The 22,400-nt window shown below is 46.6% G+C and overlaps 1 protein-coding gene, 1 long non-coding RNA gene and 1 pseudogene across 7 annotated transcripts in view; 2 read left to right on the top strand and 1 right to left on the bottom strand.

The window, feature by feature from the left end:
* The window catches only part of LOC146181164 (uncharacterized), a 148,503-nt gene that overhangs the window by 115,173 nt on the left and 10,930 nt on the right, over window positions 1–22,400 (bottom strand). For 2 of the 6 annotated variants that reach the window (XR_014700173.1, XR_014700177.1), the window contains exon 2: window positions 20,179–20,233. This is a non-coding gene — a long non-coding RNA (uncharacterized LOC146181164). Of the gene's footprint in view, window positions 1–5,467; window positions 6,807–17,754; window positions 18,181–19,568; window positions 19,718–20,178; window positions 20,234–22,400 lie in introns of those variants that run through there. The other 4 variants (XR_014700175.1, XR_014700176.1, XR_014700178.1 and 1 more) reach the window with 4 other exon arrangements.
* LOC146181166 (uncharacterized) lies at window positions 15,411–16,362 on the top strand (annotated as a pseudogene).
* Window positions 16,258–17,756, top strand: LOC146181165 (uncharacterized). The gene is made up of 3 exons (XM_084576285.1): window positions 16,258–16,568; window positions 16,631–16,873; window positions 17,076–17,756. The coding sequence occupies exons 1-3, from the start codon at window positions 16,377–16,379 to the stop codon at window positions 17,484–17,486; spliced, it is 846 nt and encodes a 281-aa protein (XP_084432411.1). The 5' UTR covers window positions 16,258–16,376; the 3' UTR covers window positions 17,487–17,756.

The raw sequence follows: 22,400 nt of genomic DNA, 5'->3' as shown, positions 1-22,400 counted from the left end.
TAGAGAAAATAAGTCCCTTTTATGTGCTTTACAAAGCGCAGTATCCGTCACACTTTTTTCTGTGGACACCTGGCCCCAAGCTGCAAGGCAAGGAAGGAAGGTGCGAGTTAAAGTGCACCAAAGAGAGAAAGAGAAGTAGTGAGGGGCTGCGGAGGAATTTACCGTAAACTTAAGACTCGAATTTCTGAGCTCACCCAGCAGGCGGCCGAGTATGCGGCCCAGCTCGCAGAAGCCAACTGGGAGGATCGTTAGAACACGGTGGCGCGGGAGATGTCCAGCAGGAACACCTGGCGGCTCTTCCGCGCTTTTATCGACCCAACGCAGACACACACAGAAACTCAGAAACATCTACAACGTGCCATACACAGCTTTCAGGGCAACACAACTCAGCTAGCGCACAAGTCGCGGGACCGATACTTGTGCACTACCCAGAACCCCCGCGGACCGGCGCACTCTTATGCAGGTTCGGAGAACGCTGAGCTGGATCAGCCGTTCCAGCTCCACGATCTGCGGGCGGCCCTGGCGAAAATGAAACGTGGCCCAGCCCCGGGTCGGGACAAAATTACAGTCAAATTACTAGCTAACTTACCCGACCCGGCCTACCAGTCCTTATTGGACTACATCAATTCAATTTGGCTTGGGGACGCGCCACTCCCCATCGATTGGAAGACTGCTCTGGTCACTTTCATTCTACAAGCTGGCAAGGCTATCAACACGGACAACCTTTGCCCCATCTCTCTAACCTCGTGTGCGTGCAAACTAATGGAGACGATGGTGCGTGACAGGTTGTCCAAGTTCTTGGAAAATCAACACATCTTCGCAGACTCCATGTTCGGATTTCGCCCGTACAGGTCTGCGCAGGATGTTTTGCTAAAACTTAACCGGGACGTTCTTGACCCGGTCGAATGCCCTCACAACGACAAGGTCATACTCGCCTTAGACTTGAAAGGAGCCTTCGACAACGTTACTCATGAGGTAATACTCACTCATCTTTCACAAACCGGCTGCGGACGCAACGCTTTCAGATACATTCGGCAATTTTTGACAGATCGCCAATCCTACATTAAAATCAAGGACACCGAACATGGCCCGTTCCAACTTGGAACCAGAGGAACACCACAGGGTGCAGTGCTGTCTCCTCTCTTATTCAATCTGGCTATGATGCACCCGCCGGCCCAGTTGGGTGCTGTCGCTGGTGTGCAGCATGCGCTGTATGCCGATGACATCACCCTGTGGGCCACGCAAGGTTCTCTTGGAGATATTGAGGCCAACCTGCAGCAAGCGGCAACCATAGTGGACCGTTATGCTCTCCGCTGTGGCCTTCAATGCTCCCTTCAAAAATCTGAATTTGTACACATACGCCCCTCCCCAAAGTGGACGGCCAAAATTGAACTCTTTTTAGAGACAGGATCAATTCCTGAACGCACAGAAGTCCGGGTACTGGGGCTCTTCATTCATCAACATAGACGGTCGGACACTACCTTGGCGAAACTCCTTAAGGTGGGGGACCAGGTGGGTCGCATGGTCCGCCGGGTTTCTAACAAACGGGGGGGTTGCGGTGCAAAGACGCCTTGCGGCTGGCGCATGCATTCGTGACCAGTCGAATCTTGTATTCGGCTCCTTACCTCCACCTTCGGAAACAAGACGAGGATGCACTCGAAGTCGTCCTGCGCAAACTTTTTAAGGAAGCCCTCGATATCCCCGTGAACACCTCCAACCAGCGTCTACTGGGCCTGGGCATGGTGAATACGTTCCGGGAGATCCGAGAGGCTCACTTAACCAACCAATACACACGTCTTTCTAAGACACTGTCGGGTCGCCGCCTCCTTGCCCGGCTACACATCCAACATACCACCCTTATGGAAGATCGTGTACGCCTCCCTTTCCAGTGGAGATGCGCCCTCCACGTATGCCCTCTTCCTAAAAACAAGACATGTGAAGACCACAATGGCCGGCGCCTGGCGCGGGCGGAAGCCCTGGGCCGCCATTATGGGTCGAAACCCGGCATTTACTACGTGGACGCCTCCGGCCTCCACCATGGGTGACGGTACACGGCCGCAGTGGTCCACCAGTCCAAAACTGTTAACGGGCTTACATTTCGCGCCCGTGACATAACCCACGTGGAGGAGGTCGCCATTGCGCTGGCAGCTACCCACACTGATTCTAAAACAATTATCTCCGACTCGCGAGGGGCCTGTCGGAACGTCGAGCAAGGCTGGGCGCCATACCTAGCCTACCGACTACTTCAAAATTGCACCTACACCGGGGACCCCGCTTACCGGAAAATAGTATGGGCTCCTGCTGATATGGGTCTCGAGGGGAATTAGGCAGCCGACGCCGCCGCCCGCGCGCTCTCTTTCCGGGCTTCCCATCTCGACCCCCTAGATCAGCATCTCGAATTCGAACCAGCGTATTCTTTTAAAGACATCGTTCTTTATTATCAATCTTGTCATAGCCTTTACCCTCGCCCGAGTAAATGTCTATCTAAGACGGAGGAGCGGCTTCTACTCCGTCTTTATACCAACACTCTGCTGTGCCCGGCAGCACTAAAACATTTTAATCCCTCCTTCACGGGCAGTTGTCCGCACTGTGCGGAGAAGTCTTCGGACATCTACCACATGGTGTGGGCTTGCCCATCTAACCCAGCTATTCCTCCTCACCCCAACCGCACTCTGGAGGACTGGGAGGCGACCCTGCTCGGCTGCTATAACCTGCAGGCCCAAAAGGCCTTGGTCGAGCGCGCCCTTGCAGCGGCCGACGCCACTGCGGTTCTGTACTATTGACCCCACCCAGTATCTGTAAGGGCTGGATGTTTATAGATCCGGCCGATGCAAACATCCACCCCTTTTGGGCCAATAAACGTTTGTCACCACCACCACCATCGACCACCAGCGGAAAGTTAATGTCAGTTGGCATCGGACACCACACGGATGCCTCTCGGTTTCGCTTCCATCGAAACGCAGCGCCCGGTGGTCTTTCTCTAAACCGGTTATTCCGAGAGTGTATTTAGAATTATAACCCTTGCACCACCATGGCGGAGCCCGAAGTTCTTTTATAGAGGCTTTTGGTATAGCGTGTGGACTTTCGTATGATAAACGCCAGCTAATTATGGGACATTACTCTGTGTGTTGCATCGGCACTTTTAGTTGGCCGTACGAAATCACGAACGCAAAATATGGTGGCGGCATCTAGATTTAAAATAAGAAAACACAATCAAGCTTTTTCTTTTTTTACTCGCAAGCCAAAACTAGCCAAGTTGCACCGAGACTTTAGCCAGTTTCTTTGCTGCAGCAGCTTCGTTGCAGGCCCAAACGTTGGTATTCTCGTGTTGATTACTTTTACCTCGTATTGCCGTCATGGTGCGTACCAGCTTCCTTTCATCCCCCTACTGCCAAGCATATTTTTACGTATGCACGCGTGTAAGCAGTCAGACCAAGGCGATCCACTTCATGGCGTTGCCATGCAAACAAAACAACTGTTTTCCTTGCATACCACCTTCAGAAAGGTTTTTGGAAAATGCCGCTCTTACATCATCGCACAAGCCAAAAGAAGAAAACGGATGCTGGCTGGAGCAGGACAATAAATGTTTCATAATAAATATGCTGTTTAGCATGTAAGCCAAAATTTGCAAGTAGGTAGGTAAATTTGAATGTTCGTGATATTTCGCTTAGCTTGGGTTTTTTAACGCGCTCTGCCGTCATGCACTACAGGGACTGATTCCGGTTCGACTACATTGAAATGCGAATTTGGTGATAGGGATCTAAACCGTCTGCTCGGGCCCAAAAGTCGATCACTATAACAAATGTGCCACCGCTGCGGGCAGAAAGCACTTTTAATGACAATGTATTTCTTGCCGCATGCTTCATACTATCAGACATTATTACCAATAACCCGTCCTAAGTAATCAGATGAAGAATCGTGTTACCGTCCGGAATTGAGCCACCCTTGGGGAGATAATTCCTTTTTGTCCAGCGGTGAGATTATCCCCGCTTTTATTGAACATATGATCCCCGCTTTTATTGTTACTGGAGTGCTTTAACCACTTAGTTTCCTGATAGAAGCTAAGAACCGTATATGGTCGCTTTTGCTAGGTTGAGACTGGACAGAGTTTCGCCTGAATTTGATTTTAGACCCCACTGTCATCAAATATGTGTATTTGAAAGAAGTTGTACGAGCTTGAAACTTCCTTCGTGCACTATTCTCATCATAGTTCCTTAATCAAGTTGCATGAAAAACACTCAGACGCATTTCTTCACGTTTTCCTCCAGCATTGGGCAAGAACACGCACTGTGCAGGCACAGGACAAGACGTTCTAAAATGAGTTAAAGAATGGACATTAGTTCCTCTACCAAGACCTAAGCTTTTAGATTAGGTTGCGGTACTTTGCATGTTAAAGTGTGGTTGCAAGAGAAAGCAATTTTTGTGCCCTCTGGAGTTACTTTCTTCTATGGATATAACCCCTGAGGATGTGTTCGTAGACTGCTGGGACGCAGTCTACTTGTGGGACGTCCTCCGAAGGACTCCTAAAGGGGTCATGACAAGTAACATTTAAGCAGAATTCGATTATTGCATTTCATTCTACACGCGTTAAATTATAACTCCTCGAACTTCGAGTTCATTCGGTGCTGTAGATAATTTTAAAATGAATTTATCATGATTAATATTGAGAAAACCTTTATGGTCTGGCAACCATTGGCCGCTGACGTCACCACGAGACACTATCCCCTCGTCATCTGCTATTCGCGGTGTTGGCTGCACTTTTACATGCACGCCGTAAATGGTGGTCACTGAGAGCTTTTTCTTCAGCAAACATATTTTTTGGCATATTCTTTTCTTCTTCTTTGAGAAGCCTTCTCTATAATATGTGACTTTAGTGATCCGCGGACTTGTTTTGGTTTTCGTCTAGAGATAGTCGTATAGATGGTCGATAGGAGTATTTCATATGATCTTGCAGTGGTATTGGGTCTGAATAGTATCTGGTGAAGTATGATGGCGATGCGTTACGAAAATCTTGACGCACGGTCAGGGAAAGAATGCTTCAGGGAAGGGATTGGTGGGTATTGCCCAGTCATCAAGCTGTGGGTATTGCACATGACAAAATCGTTCGCTATTTAAGAAATGTCTCGAATGGCATCGTTTCAGCAATAAGCTCTTTGGCGCCCGTTCCCAGGTTTCGCGTCATCGTCGCTGTTGGCGTCGCCGTCGCCGTTGTCCCTTGAGCTCCCCCCTGGTGTGTTGAATATTGGAGGGTTTTCATCACCATATGTTACGAGAAAATATAAATCGGATGAACTTTTTTCATAGGTTCGAATTCTAGGGATTTGCTTCAATTATTACTCCCTCATTGAAGTTGTTTCACCAACAACTGTTTTCAATGATATATAATGCTCATGTCTGCTAAGATGAATACCAAATTAAAATGTTAGGACTCCTGAATAAGTTTATAATGTATAATATTTTTTTGCATTTCATTTATTCCTATTACGCCATTGAACTCAGCCCGCAACTGAAGTGTTTATGAAAGTAAGCAAACTACAAAAACGTATACATACGCTATCTACCTTCTCAACAGGATAGCTGCTTCAAGCGAACATGTCTTCAATGTTTACTGTACATTTGAGAAAACAAGCTTAATGCTTTGCTAACATTGAATTGGTTTGGTTTGGTTTGTTGGGCTTAAGGTCCCAAAGCAACTCAGGCTATGAGAGACGCCGTAGTGGAGGACTCCGGAAATTTTGACCACCTGGGGCTCTCATCGTTCCTTAAAGAAAGTGAAAGGGCTACTTGCTACTCAAAACTTATTTTCCGATCCATTAGCGCCATTTCAATGGAAGTCGTTTGTATTACCTTACACAACGGGAGGTATAATTTTTTGTAAGGTTCAGTTCTGGCTGAGTTAGCTTAGTCAGCAGTCAAAGTCGAAATTTAGAGCGCTTTAAAATATATAACCTATGACCTGAAACGTTATTCTAAAGTAAGTTCCAGTCATTTCACTTAGATGAGAGCTGTGAAGACGACTTAGTGGTTAGATCGAGGATAATAATTAATTTCTATGAACTGCATAAGAGTCAACCACTGCGATCTGACGCTTCTGGCCTCCATAGGAATTCTACCGTTTTCCTTCAGATTTCATAAAATATTGGTTTAATAGAAAAAAAAACATAACGAGTGAGGGCAACAGTCTTTTCACCCTGTTTGCAATGATTTGGTCCTGACCCACTAATGTACGTTTATTTGAAAGTTTTTAGCTTCTCAAATCTTTATATAGAATCGATTCTTAAATAAGGTTATGGCGATGATTTTATAGTTGTTTATTTTATGACTCATGACGTCTTTAGGTAAAACTCAGCCACGTTGAAGAAAAAAACTGACAAGTCAGATTATCCAGCTCCTGTACCAGGAGGTCGCAGCATTCCTGGAGACGGCGGGTTTTGCTGCTCCCGTCGTCGTGGTGGAAGTTCGGGTGGAGAGCGCCCTGGGCTTGGTAGCTGAGGTGGCCCAAATTCTTGCTGAATTGGTCTCCGTGGCGGTATACGGGGCGCCTCAGGGTTAAGCGGAAGGTGATTAGGACGCAGTTGCCCACCAACTGCACCAGGGTGCCTTAAAGTGGGTGAACCTGCAGGCGAACCTCTCGGCGAATTCGGAGGAGTATTCAATGCACGTGCAGTGAGTTCGGTCTGACCACTTGGAGCCTTATTATAAGGTATTTTTACAGTCCAGCAGTAACCCTTGACTGGGTTCGAAGCGTCGGGCACGCATTTACAATTGCGACCGCACTCTCCTGATTCTTGAAGAGGACTGCATAACTGCAGAAGATAAATGAGCAAAGAAAACATTGAGATCACTGCAAGAACTGCATTGGATAAGTGTGAAAGCTTCAGCTTTGCTGCGGCTGCGCAACACTCGACGTGTCGATTTTTATTAATGCGAAAGCATTATTTGGCTATGTTCACATATTTCTGTCCGCAGACCGCATCAGCAAAATCGTGTTCCCAGCAGTTGTGAGTAATTGAGAAGTGGTAGACGTTAGTGAGGGGTGTCAATCCATAGAGGGTGACGTAATGTTTTTGCCGGAAAAATAAATAGGCCAATAATTTAGTTAGGTATTTATATAATTAGTGAATCAAAATATTAAATAAATAAAGGCAAAACATGCAGCATTTGTGAGTGATTGAGAAGTGATCTTGGTTAATCAGTGATGGCAATCGATAGAGGGTGACATAATGTTGCGTCTGAAAATAATAAGGCGATTAAGTTATTTTGGTAATGAATTAGAGACACAAATGCAAAAGTAAACGCGAAAACGGTCTCATTAGCCAATGGTTTGGCCCCACATTTGAATGTATCAAATACTACAGTGGTTAATTATTTCAACTATTGCAGTATTTGATACATTCAATTGTGGTTCCAAACTATTGGCCAACAGTAGCTTATTAAGTTAAAATATGGGGAGAGGCTTAGCTTGGTTAAGCCCGGTAGATTGCGAAAGCAATACCCGTAGCTAGGCCCAAGTTCAGCTAAAGGTGCTTATGGATATGCTTGTTATGATTAGACTGTGGTGGTTATACAATGATTAACTCTGCATACGACACGGATATGCTTTTCCTCGATCTCTGTAGCTCGCTGCTGTCTCTTACGCTCATTGCGACCAGCTTCAGTAGCGGCAGGGGGCATCGTTGAAGCAGATGTTAAAGCGCCGGCGGAGGTACCGCCACTACTCGCAGACGGCGCGAGATGGTCGCCCAGATTGATTGATTGATTAAAACTTTAATTTCCACCGATTTAGGAGGCCCCCTACTCCCCGCTCCTGGCACGCAGGCCTGAGGAACGGGGGCTGGAATCTCCGCGACTAAGGACTGGCGAATATACATTGGTTATTCGCGGCCTCAGCCGCCAGGCGGACGGCTTTCTGCTGGTCAGCGGGGACGTGCTTCGCAGCAGGGTTACCCAGGCTTCTCTATTTTTAATGTTGTCCCTAGCGCCCGGAGACTTAGGGCATTCCCAAATTATATGGTCGAGGGTCCCCCTCGCTTCGCAGGCTTTACATTTATCGTTTTTTCTCTCCTCTATCTGGGTGTGAAACAACCAGACAGGGTTCGGGAAATTTCCGGCTTGTAATCGCCGCCAGGCTATGGCCTCTTGATTATTTAAGCTAGGATCCGACGTCTTCCTAATCTATAATTTTCGATTATTTCTTTATAGTTTTGCAAGCGTTCGTCCATCGCCTGGCAGTCGGGTGGCTCCGCGTTTGCCCGGAAGTAGAGATCTCGGGCTAAATTATGGGCCGCCTCGTTGCCGGGGACGGACGTGTGTGCTGGGACCCAAATTAGGGTGATTTTGCGATCGATTTTAGTTGCAGCTATTAGAATTCGGGCAGCTTCTTGTGAGACCCTGCCTTTTCCGATATTCCAGATAGCAGTTTTACTGTCGCTAAAGATCAATCTAGCCTTCGTTCCGACGCAAGCGAGCGCTATTGCGACCTCTTCAGCCGTGTCTATGTTTCTACTTCGGATGGTGGCGGAGACGACTGGTGCGCCGCTACCATCGACTACCGCGGCGACTGCCGCCCCTGATAGGCCGCTTGCAGCGTCTACGTAGGCAACTTCTTTTACTCTGAATTCTTTTGCACTTTTAACCAGTGCTTCTGCTCTCTTCTCCCGTCTCTCCTTGTGGTATTCTGGGTGCATGTTGCGGGGGAGAGGACGGACAATGATGTTCTCGTGACATTGTGGTGGTAGGGCAACCTTGTCGGCTGTGCCCTATCTATTTTTCGACCCACCCATTCTAAGATGGCTCGACCCGTGCTCGACCTACTTAATCTTTCATGTTGGGCGATTCTCACCGCTTCAGCAAGTTCCGTCCAGCTGTTATGCACTCCCATTTCTATCAGGCGTTCTGTAGAAGAGGAGATGGGTAGACCCAGCGCCCTCTTGAGGCAACGCCGGATGAGTGCGTCTATCTTATCTTTTTCATTGGTCCTGATGTTGAGGAACGGTGTGGCATAGCATATTCGACTTATTATGTACACCTCCATGAGTCTCAAGAGGCTTCTCTCTTTGAGGCCTCTGCCTTTGAATGCAATCCTCCTAAATATTCCTGTTACTTGCGTCGCGTAGGTAGTGAGTTTTTTCATCGTTCCGTCATTATACCCGTCCTCTACAATAAAAAGTCCGAGGATTCTGATTTGCTGGACTCTTGGTACGGTTTTGCCGTCGACCTTTATTTCTACGTTAAAGTCGCCCTTGCACCTCATTGATTTTGGATTATATATGAAAAGTTCGGATTTTTGCGGAGAGCACGAAAGACCCCTTTCGGCCGCGTAGGACACAATGGTGTCCGCCGCCGCCTGTAGGCGTTCCTCTATGCTGCCATCGCTGCCGTTGTTCATCCAGAGATTAACGTCGTCCGCGTAAATGCTGAACTTCAGGTCTTTTATGACTTTAAGAGCGGCAGGAAGGCCTCTCATCACCACGTTAAAAAGGAAGGGGGAGAGCACCGAGCCTTGTGGAGTTCCTTTAGTTCCCAGGTGGACAGTGCGGGATTCTAGGTCCTGAAACTTTAGTTTCAACGTCCTGTTTGTCAGGAAATCCATTACGTAATTATATGTCCTCTCGCCGAATCCTAATTCCTGTAGTCCCGCGAGAATTGCCTGGTGTTTTACGATGTCAAATGCTTTTGTTAGATCTAGTGCTAGAATTACCTTCGCGTCTCTGGATTTCGAGTCAATTATGTCATGTTGTAATCGGAGCATTACATCCTGTGTGCACAGGCCCGTTCGGAACCCGACCATCTCATGCGGCCACAGGTCGTTTTTCTCCATGAAATTAGTTTGCCTTGTTTGGATTACGCGTTCCATAAGCTTTCCAATGCATGAGGTTAGAGAAATAGGTCTGAGGTTTTCCAATTTCGGGGGCTTGCCAGGTTTTGGAATTAGCACAACGTTTGCAGTTTTCCACTGCTGGGGAAGACGACCGCTACTCCATACTTCTTGCATGTAGTTGGTGAGTGCCGTTATGGAAGCGTCGTCTAGGTTTCGTAGCATTTTATTTGTTATTCCATCGGGGCCGGGAGCTGATCGCGTCTTTAAGGTAAGGATTTCGGCTCTAACTTCCGCTTCTGAGATGGGCGCGTCGAGGGCCTCGTTCGGTGGACCCGCGTATTGCCTAAGAGGGAGGGATGTTGTATCGCCGGCATATGTGTCTATGAGTTTAGTTATTAGTTCCGCATCAGTCCCCTCGAACGCGTGTCTTGCCTTTGCTATTGTTGTGTTTGATTGTGTTTTGGAACTGTCTGGATTAAGAAGATATCGTAGCATGCTCCACGTCTTTGAAAGGCTCATGTTGCCCTCCATTTCATCGCACCTGTTACACCAGTTTTGCTCGCAGAGTTTAATTGTATAATTCTCAATTTCCTTATTGTGCCTGGCTATTTTGCGCCTTAGGTTTCGGTTCCATCTCTGACACCGGAGGCGTCTTTCCATACCTTTATTTGCTTCCCACACGTGTAGGAGTTTCCTGTCGACTGTTTTCGGTGCATCGCCCCCTCTAGGGTAATGGTAGCGGATTTAACGTGGTACATGAAGGTTGCTGCCCAATCGTCGATATTTTCAATATTTTCGTCTATGTTTGCACATTCCCTAATTTGTCTGAATTTCTCCCATTCGATTGCGCTGATGATCTTTTCTCGTCTTACTTTGACTCCCCGTTTAAGCGTTATTTCGAGGACGTAATGATCGCTTCAAGTTGAGCTCTGTGTTCTCCCACCTAAGCTCCTCTATGTTTTTGGTAAATGTTAAGTCTGGGGTTGTGTCTTTGCTCACACTGTTTCCCACCCTCGTCGGGCAGCCAGAGTCTGTCTGCAGGGTGAGGTTTAATTCGTGAAAATCTTCCCATGACTGCCTGCCCTTCGGATCTTGCCTATTATATCCCCACTCTTGGTGGCAGGCGTTGAAGTCTCCTACAATTAGCAGGGGGTTAGCTCCGGCTGCCTTCATTGCTTTGCGAAATAATGTCTTGAACCGAACTTTGCGCTGCTTAGGAGAGCTATATATGTTTAGGACGAAAATTTTAGGACGATGATTTCAACGAAAACGGCCTCAATGTCGCGAGAACTAATTTCATGTTCGATTACCGCTACGTTCCTTTTGACGAATGTAGTGACCCGGGATTTTTCTCCCCGGCCACTAGCAAACGCTTGATATCCTGATAATTGAATTACTCCTTTGCGAGTTTCCTGTAGGGCTACGGCTAGAGGTTTTTCAACTATTTGCTCGAGATGTTGTTGCCCTAACGCTCGCTTGCGCTGGAATCCTCGGCAGTTCCACTGCCATACCGTCGAATTAATCTTTGGTTGCGTTTTGCCCATGTTGGAATTGGTCAAGTATCCCTTCTCTCACTGTTTGCCTTTCTGCCATAGCAGCAAGAGCCGCGTTTGTTTGTTTAGATTGTTCCTGAATGCGGTTAAGGGCGCCTATGATATTGGTCATGCCTGTCTCGATCCGCTCGAGTCTCGCCCCGTATTTGGCGTCTAGTCTACGCTCTATTGCCGCCAGCGGATCCGTTTCCCCGCCTCTTCGTTTCTGCGGGGGAGGTGGCCTGCACTGTTCAGTGATCATTGCGTCCTCCTCCGTGTCTGACGCCGCGGGTGGTGTTAGCACCTTTGGCGTCGCAGGTGGAGGTGGCGGTTTGGCTACTTGTTTTCCGGGGAGAGCCTGTGGAGGCGGGGGAGCCCCGAAATTTGGCTGTGATTTAGATTGGTATTGGTCCTGGGTGAGTTTCTTAATTATCTCCCTCAGTTCCTCAACTTCCTTTCTTAACTTTTCTATTTCTTTATCTTCTTCTTCGTTTTCCTCATTTTTAGCCTGGGGAACCCCACCGCTGAAACTGACGGTTTCACTGTCCCCGCTCGGGCTTCGCTTTTGGGTGGCCGACGGGCTCCTTGGGTCCCTGGAGTTAGCCATGACTCTGGATTTGGACCCCGACCTGGACTTGGATCCGGACCGGTCCCTGCTGCTGCGGGAGCTTGAACGGTGACGTCGGTTGGCGTCCTCCAACTGCGGGAAGTCCCCGCTCTGCGCCCGGAAGCCTCCGTCCCGGTCTTGAGAATATCCGCGTTGGTAACGGTGGTCTCTGCTGAATTTCGAGCGTCCTCTGCGGCCACTCTAAGGTGTGGTGTTGGGATATTGGTGCTACTCGTTGTGCTGCTGCTGCTGCTGTTGCTGCTGCTGTTTGGCAATTTTCTGCTCCCATTGACGTTTTTTGGTCTGGTAGGGAGTCCTCTAGAGTTCTCTGCACTTCTTGTCGCCAAGCGGATGGTCTTTACTGCACAGCTGACATTTTGTTTCGCAGGTGTGTCCCTGATCTGGGCGCTTTTCTCCGCATCCTCTGCACATAGCGTTATTCGGATCTGGGCAGACATCTTCGCGGTGCCCTAGGCGACCGCATGCGTTGCAAACCTCGTATTTCTTTCTATATAAGACACATCTTTGCCATGTAAGTGAGAGTTTCACCCACCTCGGCACCTCTGGTTTTTCAAACAATATGAGCACGGTGGTTGAGCGCCTGCCCAGGCGCCTGGCTCCTAGCACGGGGGGGTTGCCTTTGATCGTGCGTAGCCGTTGCACTATTTCTTCCTCGGTGATGCGAAGGGGAATGTCGTGTACCACCCCCTTACCGCAGTCTTCGGGCATAGCGACGCACGCCGTGATTTCAATTTTCTGGCCCTCGAATTCGAGGACGCGTAGTGCGACGTATTTTCTTTTCCGTTCTTCGCTGTCTGTTGCGATGAGGATAGACTGCTGTTTTGTGTTGACCGAGAAGGTGTCTTCCGCGGCCTCTCTGATGTTTATATTCGCGGTGCTAGCGATCAACTCCGCAAGTTCAATGTTGCCATACTTAAGTAGGCGGCTGATTCCTCCCCGTGGGCGGAGAATTATTTTGTCAGTTCCGTCGGGTATCTTGATCGATTGCCGTTCAACCAACTTTGCTGCCAATCTCTTTCCGGCGAGCTTGGACGCGGCTCGCTCTCTCCCTTGATCATCGGTGACGCTGCGTCCCTCGTTCTCAAGTGGCACCGCCTTTCCTCTTTTCTTGGCAATGAACCACTGGCCAGGTTCTTTCAGCTCCGCAGGGTCTATGCTCGTTCCCTCCACGGTTTCCATCATTTTCGTCGAAATTCTAAACGGCCGGGGGTGCCTTTGTTTGCCTAGGCCTAACTAGGCCTAGCATCCCCCGTGGCTTGCGAAGTTCTTCAAAGCCTCAAAAATGTGCGAAAGAATTGGCCCACCTTGGAGTCTTGATAATCCGCGGTGAGCGCTTCCTGAATAGAGTCGAATCCCAGAAAATTTCTGAAATCCAGTGGCCGAAATAGAGCGCAAGCGTTCGTGGTCGATGAAGTCCATCGATTGCACGTCCGCTCTCCAACTTGGTCGGAGTGGAACTCCCATGGTCGCCCAGCTCTTCGGCGTGACGTCACACAGAGGTCACGCGAAAGGTGAATGGTGGCACCGCCACGGTACGGCAAAGGCTTGAAAGTGCAAGTAGTATTGCTTTCGCAATAATAATGAGTTGACAGGTGACCTAGAAACTTGCAATCTCTGCAACATACCTCTCAGTCAAAATCATCTCATCTGGCAATGCCCTGATTCTCCGGGAGCTAAAGAAACTGATCCCTTTGATCATATTACCTGGGAGTCCTAAATCCCCAGCCCAAATACGGATGAACAAAAGATCGTCCGACGCCTGGCGGAGGAGGTTTACTCCGAGACCTTCTCTGCGGCCATGGCGCAGGAGAGCCGGTAAGGACACCCCACCCCCTTGCTGAGTCCCTGCCCCGAAGTCCATGTCGGTGTAAATTAAGTCCTCTGTCTCTCTTTCTCTTAAGTCACTCAATTGGGGTGACGTCTAGGATGTGACGTCAAGCAGCCTGAAGTCGAGTCAAAAAAGAGCATATAAAGGGATTGGCGCGCAATTTGAAAGTGACCAAGACTAAACTACTTAATTAAGGCAGTCAATTAGAGGGACGTCAAGGATCGGACGTCAGGCAACAAGAAGTGCAGCTGAAAAAGGGCATGGGCACGGCCGCTCAATGGAGGCGCACTTGGTGCGGCCCGTCGCGTCGCGCCGCAATGGCTGGGGAAGCGCGTATTGGGAGAAGTTACAGTTTCCGCCGTCATTCTCCGCGGGGGCGCCACCACTCCGGGACGAGGCGCCGCCGGCTACCGCCGGCACGGACGGCCAGACGACGCGGAAAGGACTTCGCTCGCTGTTTTGGCGCGTGTTTTAGTTGTTGCTGCTCAGCATGCCTGCGTGGTTCTGCTAGTTCTGCGTGCATGTCATCGGTGTCTGTGTCAACAGCGTCCTAAACGCATGCGTCACTATGCCACGCAACTGCTGTGTGCCGCTATGCACCACGAACTCAAGGAAAGATCCGAAGATCGGTTACCACGAGTTCCCGTGCGATTTACAACGTCGAGCAGCATAGCTGAAAAACATATCTCGGGAGGGCTCGGCCGGAAAAGGAAGCCAGTGGGAGCCGAATGACAGGTCACTGGTATGCTCACTGCACTTCACAGACGACGACTACAGGAAGAACACAAAACTGAAGATCCTGCTTCCATCAGCCGTCCCCTCCGTATTCGCGAATTACCCACATTACATGCAACCAACAAGTTCGCAAAGAACAAAGAGACCTCGAGTTGACCGGTCTGCTGATGGCACAGTTCGGAGAACTCCAGCTGAGCGTGATGGTTCCAGAGAGGATCCAAATGTGAGTGGGTCTCGTCTTTCTGATTGCTAGTTGCTCCTGAAGTAAGCACGCAAGTGAACATCAAAAGTAACGTGTTGGTGGAGGATGCATGCCAGTCTGCGTTGGAAATCTGTAGCAAAAATGCTCTGCTGGTTGATGAGGCTTGTCAGACTGCATTCGATCTCGCGAGCGTGTTGGACGATGCAAAGAAGGCCAAGAACAGGCTGAAATAAAAAGTCGCTCGCCAAGCAAAAGCGCTGCAAAAACTGCAAGCCGAGCACGACAAATTGAAAGAGCGCTTGCAAGGTTATGAAGAAAACAAGGCGGTTCAGGACTTCATGAAGTTACTAAAATCAGCCGAAGCAGGTGAAAAAACAGCTCTCTTCATCAGAAATCAAGTGACCAACTGTCGCATGAAAAAAACTGTGTACAGTGAGCATGTTCTGAGAGAGTGCATACTTTGGAAAGCATGCTCAAGCAAAGGCTACGAGCACGTCCGATCAAGAGGTCTTTTTAAGCTGCCGTGCCGTACCACTCTGCAGAAATATGTTGGTCAGTCAACAGGAGAAGTTGATGTGACATCTCTCATCAAAGAACGCCTTCGTGTAGAATACGAAAACTTGAGTGTGCCGCAAGAGGCCTACTGTTCATTAATTGTTGATGAGATGTCTATAGCTCAAAAGGTCATATATGACCGGCAAGTCGACAAAGTGTTCGGCCTTGTAGACATCGGCTCTGCAGAGCTCTCAACAACAATCCCTCAGGTGGCAAACCGTCTGTTGTGTTTTGTTTTGAGAGGCTTATCAACATCTTACATCATACCAGTGGGTTATTTTTTCACCCGCTGCCTTAAGAATGATAAGCTTCATTCAATGGCCATGGAAGTCATGCAGTCAGTCGAAGAGGTTGGCTTTCGCATCGCAACAATTGTTGCGGACAACCATCAAACTAACGTTGCCTTTTTCAAGAGCCTTTCAGAGGAAAGTGCACTTGCACATGCGGTGCCTCACCCTTTCAGAAGTGACCCCCTTTTTTTTGGCGTTTGACTCAAACCACTTGATAAAAAATCTCCGCACGAACTTTCTGGAAAGAGAAATGATGGATGAGGGGCAGGCCATTCGAGGTGGATATTACTTGAAGAAGATTTTTGACATACAATCCCAACTTCTAGTTAAACCTGTAAAGTTCCTCACGCGGGCTCATGTTGAGCCAAGCAACCTTGAAAAAATGAAGGTGCGCAGGGCAGTAGATTTATTTTCCCCACCTGTGATAGCCACACTTCAGTTCCTCCAGAGCAACCCTCAGTGCGACCCTGAAGCGTGTGAGTTTCAAGATAGTTCCGCCACAATCACGTTTATGCAAATGATATCGAAATGGTATGCCTTGCACAACATTGCATCAGTGAAGGCATGGAAGCACCAAGAGGAGCCATTCTATCTGTCAGATGACGAGCGGCTCTCTTGGTTAGAGTTGGACTTTGTTTGCTATATCGAAGACATTCAGGTCCAAGGAGGCACGTCGAAGCAAAGACTAACCAAGGAAACGTACGAAGCAACAATCATGACAACTAGATCAACAGTGGCGCTAATTGAGTACCTTCTTGATCACTTCAAGTAAGTATCTTTACAATAATGTCTTCTGTGCGCCTTACTAGTGCATTGCATCTGACCGAATCTCCTATTTTCAGCTTCCGATACGTCCTAACGCAGGCCCTGAACAGCGATCCTGTAGAATCGCTTTTTAGCAGCCTAAGGCAATTCAATGGCGGGAACGACAGAGTTGACGCAAGGGCTGCAGTTTTCACTTCAGAGAAAATACTGAAGGTACCATTAGCGACAAACGAAAATCAACGGAGATAATACAAATTTTGCCATGCTTTGTGCAGGTTGGCATCTTGCAAGCATCAAAGTCCGCAAATGCACCTATTAACTCTGAGGCGAAGGCAGCTATAAAATTTGGCATTAAAGATTACGAAAGTTGTACCTTGCCCGCTGCCATCACCTCTGCTGCGAGAGAGTTTTCGAGAGAGCTTGGATACATTCATGTGTGGTGTGAACCAGCAGCAGACATAGAGTCAGCACCGATCGCATACTTGGCTGGTTACCTTGCACGTGCATGTGAAGAGGAGGTATGAACATTTTTACAAAATTGCATAAAACATTCTTTTTTTTTTAATTTGGTTGTTGTTTTTAGTGCTTGCCCCGGGGGGGAGGGGGGTCTTTATTATTTATATTTAACAAAAGTTTAAAAGTATTCGAGTGCTTACTTTAGAGTGTCATTATTTTTTTATTTGTCCCAATCCTTTGATAAAGGTTTGTGCTCGTTTTCAGGTGCCTTGTGATTCCTGCAAAACCCTGCTGCAGGTAGCAAAGCCAACTGAAGCAATTTATGGAATTATCAAGAATCTTGACGATGGACACCTAAGGTATCCAAAAATGGAGGTAGTTGCCTTGTGCAAGCTCACATGCACCTTTGTTAGCAAAGTGATGAAGTGCCCAGAGGTCAGAAGAAGCAGCAAGTTATGCAACATGTTGGTTTTATCCCTTCTCCCCTATTTTGTGCAATGTCCGGAGTTGATTTGCGAGAGAGGAGACCGCAGTCACACCAAGGACCTCTGCAAAACGTTTTTAACGAAACTAATGCGACCCCTGCTGACCAACTGGGCAGGAAATATAAACCTGACAGTGGAAAAAATAATACTTGCACATAAACCTCTTTCTAGGAAAGTTCTTCGTTTGTAATAGGCTTGGGTGTCCTCTGTGCGTCATGTGGCTTCAAAATAAAAAGAAAAAAATTGCCTAACCTTCGGGCGTCTGGTTGAACTGGTTGTCTCGTGTTGTTTCTTTTGTAAGTTTGTGTTAGCTAGTATATTCAGGTGGTGCTTCTCACTTCAATATTATTTCCAGCGAAAATGGAGGAACACGCTGAACAATAATGCTGAACGCTACGTCCTGAATTGTGAGTTTCCACAAAGTGCACGCTGAATAAATGGCCCCAAACTTTGTCATGAGTTCAAGATTGTAATATGTTATATTTTATTACAGTGGTTTAAACGCCCGTAACTAAATGGGTGCCCACTCGGCGAGGCGCACTGCTTCTTCGATTCTCGTTGTAAACGGGTCAACGTCTAACTTGGAAAAGCGCTTTCATGGTGACATGCCGCTATCACCTTATCAATAACAAATTTGCACGTGACATCACCATAATGTGTGAAACGCAGCTCATAAATCCTAAAATGATCCAGCGCCGCTCGCGCGGATGCCTAAACGAAAGCACAGGCACGGCCGCTGCGCGCAGCTCTTCGCCTGGACTTGTCCCGGAGCGGTGGCGCCGCGGCGGTGGCGATGAGAACTAGGCGCAATACGGCTCTTTCGGGAGACGCGACGGGCCGCACCCAAGTGCGCCTCCCCATTGAGCGGCCGTGGCATGGGATTGCTGCACAATTGAAAGCACCAAAGACTAAAATTGGTAAACAAGAAGTGAATTATTGTGACGTAGAGGATGTTACAGTCACGCAACCAGAAGTAGAGCCGAAAAAGAGCATAGGAAGGGATAGGTGCCCCGCCGGGGTGGTGCAGTGGTAAGACGCCCGACTACTGTGCTGGAGTTCCCGGGTTCGAACCCGACCGCGGCGGCTGCGTTTCGATGGAGGCGAAACGAAGAGGCGTCGTGTGCTGTGCGATGTCAGCGCACGTTAAAGATCCCCAGGTGGTCGAAATTACTCCGTAGCCCTCCACTACGGCTCCTCTTTCTCTCTTTCCACTTTCATTCCCACCCTCCTCCCTTCCCTTACGGCGCGGTTCGGGTGTCCACAGAGCAAGTGTGACAGTTACTGCGCCTTTCCCTTCCTGTGAACCAATTTAATAATTTAATAATTTAATTTAAGGGATAGGCGCGCAATTTGAAAGTACCAAATACCAAAATTAGTAAACAATAAGGGAAGTAAGCAACTAGAATCAACCAGAAGCAACCAACAGCAGCATTCATGCTTTAGCATTACTCCAATGCAGATTCGTTTGTTCTCTTCAATTTTTTTTCTGATTTCTTGCACTGTTGGTTTATATATATATATCTATATATTAAAGTGGTAAAACTTAAAAAAAAAAAGACAAAGTAAAATCTCCAATGCTTTCCTTGGCCTCGCCGACTGGTGGCTTCTTTCCTTCATATATATATATATATATATATATATATATATATATATATATATATATATATATATATATATATATATATATACAGCAGCACAATAAATTTTATTTTTGTTCGTAATTTATTAAATTTTATTTTCGTTAATAACCTCAACCATAGTTCTGCTCGGCAAGGTAATTTATTTACACATTCAAAGCAGTCGTTATCGAGTAAAAATTAGCACTCTCATCTGGAACACGGATGCATGGTTCAAGCAAAAACAATGAGGATACACTTTGTTAACATACTCTGATGACTCCATTCCTATAGGAAGAAATAGTTTCGAAAATCCAAATGCCAACTTTTATCGGTCCTGAACTGCGTGGTTTATGCATTTTATAACGAGATCCCACCCCAAAACAAACACATCGTCCTTAAAACTAATTTCAAGCATACAAAGCTCTTGTTGCAACCTTTTCAATGAATACACAATGTCCAGAGCCCTTCTCTATGCCGTCTCTCATAGCCTGAGTCTTTTTAGAACAAACGAAACCAAATATATACTGCAATGAATTGTTAGAAAGAACTACAGCCATGTGTTAAAAACATGAATAACTACCAACCCTTTTCCAATGAGCTAAAGCAGCACATTAGGTCAATATTTTAAATGTTTTATTTTTACTCACCAAGTAACGTGTGAGGTTTCAGTTGTCGTGTATTGTGTATTTGTCCTCGCTTCCTTTTGCGTGCTTTGTTTTATAACATTATTAATCATATGAGCACTTTTCACGACTCTTGCGCGATTTCTGGGCTTCGGATTGTATTCATGAGGAATAGAAAACTAGGATACGAAATGTACAAAATAGGTGAACGGCTACTCTTCCTGTTCTTCTGTTTTAAAAGGCATTCATGAGGACTATTTTTTTTCAAACAAGCAAATATACGTGGGGAGGCACCCTGCGCATATGCCGAAACAGTTGCGGCACCATTACATCACGCTGACAATCAGTTTTGTAAAATGTCTTGTTTCCTCCACTTTAGGCATGAGTGCTCGCAGACGCCATGAAAGGCAGCGTGAATCGTGATCTTGAATGCGGATCTCACAAAAATTATGTTCGTCCTCCCTATGACTGTTTAACATGCCTTCGCATTTCAAATAAAACTGATGTGATAAGCCCTAAAGTAAAATTCAGTCTTATATAGTTGAAAGGTTCAAGCGTAATAATAGAACTCCAGAAGTTGAACTATAGCTATTTTTTCATATAGATTGATGATAACCGCTAGGGAAAGCTAAGTGCTTACCTTTGAAGAACAAGTTTCAACATCACCGTAAGCAGAAATCGCACACCACGTTGATCTAGAATATATAAAATATATCGGGATTAATTTTAGTTGGAACTGCGACCTCTGGCCCCTTGTAGAACTCTGCTTTACACGCCGTCAGCGACTTTGCAGCGAAAATTTAGCATGACCAGTTGAATTACTGAGTACCAGGCGACACATAATCTTAAACAATAGAGTTGTCTTGTCACATAATATTAATTAACTAAATTATTGGTTCACAGGAAGAGAAAGGCGCAGTATCTGTCACATTTGCTCTTTGAACACCTGAATCGCGCCGTAAGGGAAAAAAGGAAGGTGGGAGTGGAAGTGGAAAGAGAAAAAGGGGAGCCGTAGTGAAGGTCTAGCAAGTTGTTAGGGAGGCCGGGCGGTAATTCTGAACAGATTCTTTTCTTCCCCTTTGAATAAATGGTTGGTTGCAAAATAATAATAAATGGTTTAATAAATGGTTGCAACCTTTTAATAAATGTTTCACTTTAGCGGTTCCCCAGTCATTAAAAATTTGCTCCTCAATGAGAGATCTCGTCAATAAAACCTGTAAATAATTAGCGGCCCATTCTGCATAGCGCTTCATAAATACGTTAGAAATGGTATCTGGTCCCCATGACTTCTTCACATTAAGTTTAAAAAGCATGTTCAATATACCTTGTTCATTATTAACGATGTCAGAAATTGGAGGTAGATAGGCAGTAAAACACGAAAGACTGTTATTGCCTTCAGTGAACACTGATCTAAACTATTCAATGAAGGCATTTGAGTTTTTCTTATGGTTGGTTATAGCACCACTGCACTCAAAAACATCAGAATTTCTCATACTCGGGAAAATAACCGTCAAAATTACTCAGTTTACGTTGAAATTAAACCAGGCAGACAATCTGAAAATGATGTTTCTTATCTTTCATTATGTAGTTTTTTAACAATATGTTTAGAGTAGAAATTATTTCCTTCGTGTGAAGTGCACTGGAATATTTTTTCTTGTTAATCTTTATAGGTTTTAGTCTCCTTTTCATTTCCAACGCCTCCCGAGAAATCCAGGGATATAGCCTTTCTTTTATCTAGTAATACGGGGCACAAAACGCCCAATGTAGTAATTTATAGCTTTTAAACGAGTTCCAGAGGGCGTGCATGGTCTTCAGTGCTATGCAAGAAGGCGTCGAAGTTTAATAAAAGAACATCAATAATTGAAACGTCATCGGTACGAGAGCACCTATGAAAACTGCACTTCTTTCTAACCTGATCAAAACAGCATGATGGTCACTATTACGAACGCGCTAGAAAGAAAAAGCGGGCAGTGGCGCGGGCAAGAGCGCTCGCGCTAGGCCCTCCAACCATTCATTAAACGTCATCTAACGGTCGTCTTCTCCCTGTCCTCTGTTCTCCCGTGTTCACCGGCTTGACGCCACGTAACATTTAGTAGGAGGGCACTAGATGGCGGTTCGAAGACACACCTTTTCAAGCATACTCTTAGACACAAATGCACTCCATCTTAAAAAAAACATGTGTTCTGTGAAGACACAAATATAAAGCAGCACGAGAGAATGTGGAGGCTTTTAGGATAACGAGGCCAGCCGATTAATGTGTGAGTTTGCCTTCGTTGTTATTACTCGTCTCAGTTTATAAATATCTTGAAGATGCACTTTCCTTTGATACGGTTTGACTTGCTTCACGTGTCTTTTGATTCGACCGTTTTGACAAGGTCTGGACTGCGCATGCCTCTCGTTTTTGTTCTTTTTGCTGATTTTGTCAATAATCCATATCTGTACGGGTAACGGGACCTTATATGGCTTGATCAGGGGCTTATATGGTATCCTCGCGGCCCTATGTGGCCGGATAAAGGGCATATATGGCATCGTCATGACCTTATATAGACAGACCGGGCCATTAGCTTGGCGTCAACAGGACTTTATATAGCCTCATCGGGGCCTTAATTATGCAGGCGCCATAGTGACTGTATATTAGCAATATATGGCATTCGTCTAACTTCTGCAAATATCCAATATTAGCATCATGTGGTCGAGCTTCAAGTTTTCTACACTTAGCATGGCCTGCTTGCTTAGTCTTAATTGTATCCAATCTAGAAAATAGCTACGACTCCTAATATTTCAAATATTCAGCAGATTTCGATGCACTATAATTATTATGCCATGTGTTCCTTAATACAAGAAGGCGCTTGGTTATGGCTA

This window comes from Amblyomma maculatum, chromosome 8 (assembly GCF_055883805.1).
Source record: "Amblyomma maculatum isolate TAMU_Amacu chromosome 8, ASM5588380v1, whole genome shotgun sequence".
NCBI classification, from domain to species: Eukaryota; Metazoa; Arthropoda; class Arachnida; order Ixodida; family Ixodidae; genus Amblyomma; species Amblyomma maculatum.
Note: the sequence above shows the minus strand (reverse complement) of the source record. Positions and strands in the feature narration are given on the sequence as shown.